Source organism: Fringilla coelebs, assembly GCF_963513975.1.
Source record: "Fringilla coelebs genome assembly, chromosome: Z".
NCBI lineage: Eukaryota > Metazoa > Chordata > Aves > Passeriformes > Fringillidae > Fringilla > Fringilla coelebs.
In genome coordinates, this window is record NC_140031.1 from 44,126,868 (window position 1) to 44,133,005 (window position 6,138).

Consider the following 6,138-nt stretch of genomic DNA (forward strand, 5'->3'; position numbering starts at 1 on the left):
CAAGCACAGATTTGGCACAGATTTATTACCCTATGACTTCCATCCTTTTTCACAGCTCTTACTTGGTTTCAAAAGGCTTGACCAGACTTTCAAAGTCTGTGGAAAATTTCTCTTGCTGATGGTTTAATACAATAAGGTTTGTTGTGTCAAGTGTCTTATAATGTAAGAAATTTCATTCACGTTTGAAAGAATTTTTACTTCCTTTAGGTACTTAAATTTTTAATTTACAGACGGGTTAATACCCAGAATTCAAATACTCAGTTTATATATATCTATTTTTAGAATAGATATATATAAACTGATAGCTATGTTTTTAATAAGCATTTCGCAAAAATTTAACAATTTTATTAGTACTATTGTCCATGCACTTCACACTCTGAAGTACTTACAATAAATACTAAAAAATTATTGAAGGAATCAATATTTCAAATACTTCATTTACAACTGCATGACATTTCTTATTCAATTTCGTAATATTGTGTAGGTTATATAGCATTTCAGGTTTACTGAAGTAGTGTTCAAATAATTTTAGTCAAATCCACGTTCTGCTACATAATAAAGGGCAAAGAAATTTAAAGAAGAATTACAACTTCTCTTTTCTTCCTCCTCAGAAATTTGTGGATTTTTGTCTCTAAGTTTACAGAATTTGATGCCAGAAAGCTGCACAAACTGTATAAACATGCAATCAAAAAACGTCAAGAGTCTCAGGTAATATTTTCACATTGTTTTGAAATACACAAATACATATTTTAACTTTTATTAGATATAGATTATTATGAAGAACATGGAAATACACTTCAAGTTAGTATTTGTGTTTGCAGTGTACTAGTCTCTTTTGATAGAGTATTTTTCTAATGTATTGAAATGAACTTTGGGATTTACCAGTAAGTACATTTATCAGTGCACTTGTCTTTTTTAGCAACACAACGATCAGAATATTAGCAGTCATGTGAATACTCACGTAATTAGAAATCCAGGTAAGAAACTCTTAAGTATATTCTTGTCTTAAATACCTTAAGTATTCATGTTTATTTCATTTCACATGTCTTCTGGGTCTGCTTTCCATACAGTACCACAGTAATAGACTAATTGTATTAGTCAATAATAACTAATTAAGTACTTTCCACTAAGTACTAGAGTAATAGACTAATTCAAATAGCTTTACTAATTTGCTGGTGAAATCCAGCAGAGTGCAGAATGAAGCTGGTACTTACCAGGTTATTTGAGCATCCTTTAAAAAAAGCTATTTTTGCATTAAATTTTGGAGAGGGCAAGAGGTCTACTTAAAACCTGTAAAACTTCTTGGAAATTCTGAGGCTGTTTGTAGCTGTCACAGTATAACTATGATGAAAGAAAGCAGTTCATTAGTCAGTCACAGTCTGACTGTGGGCTGTCACAGTTGTTAGTTACAGGAGCTGTCTTTTATTGTTGTCAATAACACTGACTTTTTTTTCCCCCACATGTTCCCACACCTGCCTTTTTGTATGTAGTGCTTAATTTAATCTTGTGTTACTGAACTTCCAAGTACATTGTCATGGACTTAAAATCAACAATCATGAATTTTAGGAATACCACTTAAATTTTTTTTTGCTAACAAGGGCGTTTCTTTAAAACTGTTACTCATACCAGGTCTGTCCCTTCGTAGAGAGGAAGTTACTGCCATTCTATCTAAAATTGCTCTACTGAAGGTACCCTCTACTCACTGCCCATTTGGACACTCAGCTTCATAGACTGAATGGAGAGGTTGAGAAGTTCAGTTCCCAGGTCCTATGCATCTACATTCTAGCTTGATTTCCTCTTAAATCTGAGATTTTCTTCTGTTCGCTGGCATTAGTGCATTTGACTTTCAGCTATTTAGATCTTGTTTCTTTTAAATTATGTCCATTTCATACTGGTTTACAGCTCACAGATAGAAGTGCTGTTTGAATTAGGTGAAGTAAAAATGTTATGGTATTTCTTTTTAACCTCTGCTTTATTAAACAGATGTGGAAAGACTGAAGGAGAATACAAACCATGATGACAGTAGCAGAGACAGCTATTCCTCTGATAGGCATCTGTCACAATACCACGATCATCATAAGGACAGGCATCAGGGAGATGCTTACAAGAAGAATGACTCCAGGAAAAGGCCCTATTCAGCCTTCAGCAATGGAAAAGATCACAGAGACTGGGATCACTACAAACAAGACAGCAGGTGAGTTTCTTGAGCAATTTTGAAATCTGGTCAGAATTCCCTTTATGTTTTTGTAGTTATGCTTGTAGGAAGCACCAAACAGTCCTTTCTGAGTAACACAAAATTGCAACAATGATCTTTCTCTAATGCAGTTCTGTCAGTTATACATAATTGTGGCTCTTGATGTGTTATCAGTAACTAATACAAATAAGTTCGTATTTTTTAGATACTACAGTGATAGTAAACATAGGAAGTTAGATGACTACAGGAGCAGAGACCACAGGTCAAGCCTGGAAGGGAGTCTAAAAGACAGCCGGATTCATTTGGATCACCGTTCCCATTCAGACCACAGGATACATTCAGATCACCGTTCCTCTTCTGAGTACAGCCATCATAAATCTCCCAGAGATTATAGGTACCACTCAGACTGGCAAATGGACCACAGAGCTTCAGGTAGTGGCCCAAGGTCACCACTGGATCAGAGGTCTCCTTATGGTTCAAGATCTCCCCTCGGTCACAGATCTCCATTTGAACATTCATCAGATCACAAAAGTACACCTGAACATACATGGAGTAGCCGGAAAACATAACAAAGACTGATATTTTCTGGACCTTCTTTTAGCCATATACAGTAAATTAACACAGTAATTGCCTTACATGACTTGAAAGATACAGACGGGATATTCTATTAGTAGCAGTATTGTTACTTCTTTCCAGGATGCAAGGTCTATTATCCCAACAGAAGAAAAATATTTTTGTATTTAAAGTTTATGCTGCACTGTGCTGCAAATGCTGTGGCACTTTTTTTAAGAAATAGAAGATGTTTACTTTTACAGGGACCTCAACACTGCCCATTTCAGACTGGATCTTAGTATAACACTCTTCATGTCAAAATGGTTTGAGGCTGATAATGTTTTAAGTTATGTTTGTAAATGAACTTTTAAACACTGACCTGTGCTCATATTTCAGGAGGGAATGGGGAGAATATGTTTTTTTCTTAGTAAAGAATTCTCAAGGACTTTGTTCACTTTCCAAAGCTACTTGTTTACATTGTACACTGCGACCACCTTGCCGCTTTTCATCACAAGCTTGAATATTTAAATTCTGTACCTATAACTGTAAAATAGTCAGGATTTCTCCTGTTTGTGATCAGTTACAATGCCTTTTTAAAAAACAAACAAACAAAAAAAATAAATAAAAGCAAAACACAAACTGATGGCTGTAAATTGTTGTAAATTTATTAAGTGAGCTTTTTTCCCTCGCAGGCTTTTTTTTCACTGTTCCTTTCCCCACCAACTCAGGACTTCTTGTCGCAGTTATGAAACAAAATCAGTGTATGTACATGTTTCAATAAAAGATTTTGATGAAGTCACTGTTTGGAATGTAAAAATGGGGAAAGGAAACTTCATTGCATTTAGTGCTCCTTTTTTGATACTTCAGATACATGTTTTGTGGTTTTGGGGGGCTTTTTTGTTTGGTTGGTTTGGTTTGATTGGTTTTGGTTTTTTGTTGTTGGGGTGTGTTTGTTTTGGTGGGTTTTTTTTTTGTTTGGGGTCTTTTGGGGATTTTTTTGGGGGGGTGGTGTCTTTTTTCCGTACTAAGTTGTCGCTGTTGTAATTGTAATGAAATGGTAAGAAATATCTAGCTAAACTGTGCTCTGGAAAGCTTTTCAGGTGCATTGGTTTTAAAAGAGGTGTGTCAAATACCTGAACAGTTCAGTATCCAAATCAATCAAAATTAATTGTAAATTCCTATGTTCCCTCTTCAACATGGGCAATAATGTCAAATGTGCTATGCAGGTAGTTAATATTTTAGAAGATTTGAATTATGACTTTATTGACAGAATTGTTACAATGCACACTGATTGTACATAGATAACTTCTATCTGACAAATTAAATTTAAACTAAAAGGATATGTGGGTCTTGTAGTTTTCTACTGTGTTTTCTGTACTGTGTTACTTTTCCCCAGGTTTAGCATAAAAACATTAAAAGTACTGAATTTTATTCCTGGTGATAAATAGAAAAGGTACCTAGCCTGGCATCAGGTGGCAGGAGCTGCATCTGCTGCTGCAGTTTTTCTCTGTTCCTGCAATATGGAGTATTTTTTCCAATTAAGCAGGTTTATATGGAAGCATTTCCATAGAACCACAATCTGTCCACAGAGTATGTCTACGGATCTTAGCATAGGCACTGTTGCTGCATGTTAGGTAGGTGCTGCTCATTTAGTGTAGGCTGTGACTTGGTTAATTTATGCTGCTTCATTTCTTAACTTTTCATCTTCACAGGAAGATGAGGGGTTTGAGTGGTTCTGCTTTCAGGCTTGATTCTTGAACAGTGTTTAGGCAGCAGAGTCTGATAAGATTGTTTATGTGTACCATGCACTTCCAAGGGTGGAAACGTAGAAGTCAGAACATCTCCAGACACAGACACAATTCTTCCTGGCTGGGAATCACACAGTTGCATCCTAGAGCATAGACAGGGCATTCCCACAAGCCTGGTTCTCCATCAGTTTGGCTGTGATACAACATTGCTACCTCACATGACATGGTTAGTCTGTACATTTTCACCAAAGGTCTCCCCCAGGTCTCTGAAATACTTGATGGCTTTGATGATGTCAATCTTTGAGAATTAGTCTCCTTATGCTTTGTAATGATACCTTTTACTCAGTCATATTTACAGATACGCAGATCACATTTCCAATAGTTTAATTTTTTTCCCCTCTGCTTTCTGTTACATTGTAAGTATTTGAAGTTTGATAGTGGAAATTATCTTCATTGCTGGTAATGCCTGTTATGCTGTATCTTTTCAATTCCATATCCTCTGCAAATGCTCTATTTATCATTCAGTCTAAATGTAGGTTTGATCCTTCTTTGCTCATTTTTAATGAAAAATCTTCAAGGAGTGTCCAGTTCTGAAGCATCCATCTGACACTAACATTGCCTGTCTGTCAAAGATTTAGGGAAGAAAGAATTCTGAAGACTGCCAGAGAAGTCCTCATGTGGCTATTGATAAGGGCTTAGGTGTTTTGTCTACCACGCATGGAAGTCTAAGACTTCCATTTTAATCCTGCTATGTATTTCTAGTCTACCATTCCCAGTACTACCCAAAAAGAATAGATTGTTGTTAAGTATGAAAAAGCAGATTAAAAACCGTATTACTGCTCTTAAAGTTTTAGGGACAGAGAAATGCATATACTGGTTGCCATTAGTTAGAGAAATGCATATTCTGGTTGCTGTTAGTTGACAAGGGTGATGATGTGATCATTTACCTGATCACAGTTGCTCTATGTTTTCCCCTATTTTGATCCTCCATGCATATGTTGTGTTGTCTGCTCAGCATTCAGACAGTTGCTGGTTGCTGAGAGTCTTTCACCACAATCAACAGGACTTGCAAAAGACTCAGGCACCACTCACTGAAGGATTAGCAGTTCCTGTGGTGTTAACATGACACTCCTATGAAAGGAGTGTGCCCTGACCTCCCTTTGAGACACCGACTCCCTGGGATAAGTATCTTTAATGCCTTTTGAAGCTTGATTGGCTTGATTTATCCCTGTGAGATAGTTTGTCATCCACAGACATATCTTGTCCGTTTCACAGCCCTAACTGGTTAGCTGCAGGGCTCCACTTAAAATATAAAATCCCAGGGAAGTACTCTGGTAGCAAAGCAGTTTTAAGGAGCTGTTTCCATCTTCAGTGTTGCACCTAGTGTGTTCAGTGACAATAGCTCTTTTTGGTAGGAAATTACCTCACCATTACTTAGGAATTACACAGAAATCAATATAAACAATTTCTTGTTTCTGTTAGAGAGTAGTAAATAATGTTAAAATAGTAATACATATCCATTTGTACCAAACAAGGTTTGTTTTACTGAACTCTGTTGGGACAGGTGTGTGCTGGCACTTTATGTCTTCACTCTTCCAACGAACTAGTGTGGCTGCAGCTGAAATTTCAGTTTTGTTCTTAAAA

The 6,138-nt window shown here is 36.4% G+C and overlaps 1 protein-coding gene across 4 annotated transcripts in view; it reads left to right on the forward strand.

Annotated features, from left to right (window-relative positions):
- The window catches only part of CHD1 (chromodomain helicase DNA binding protein 1), a 56,611-nt gene extending 52,554 nt beyond the window's left edge, over nucleotides 1–4,057 (forward strand). For all 4 annotated transcript variants that reach the window (XM_084225881.1, XM_084225884.1, XM_084225883.1 and 1 more), the window contains 4 exons: nucleotides 612–708; nucleotides 920–977; nucleotides 1,984–2,194; nucleotides 2,400–4,057. In XM_084225881.1, the coding sequence (XP_084082007.1) occupies nucleotides 612–708; nucleotides 920–977; nucleotides 1,984–2,194; nucleotides 2,400–2,763 (730 nt within the window). In that variant the 3' untranslated portion in view covers nucleotides 2,764–4,057. The remainder of the gene's footprint in view (nucleotides 1–611; nucleotides 709–919; nucleotides 978–1,983; nucleotides 2,195–2,399) is intronic.
- The last annotated feature ends 2,081 nt before the right edge of the window (nucleotides 4,058–6,138 follow it).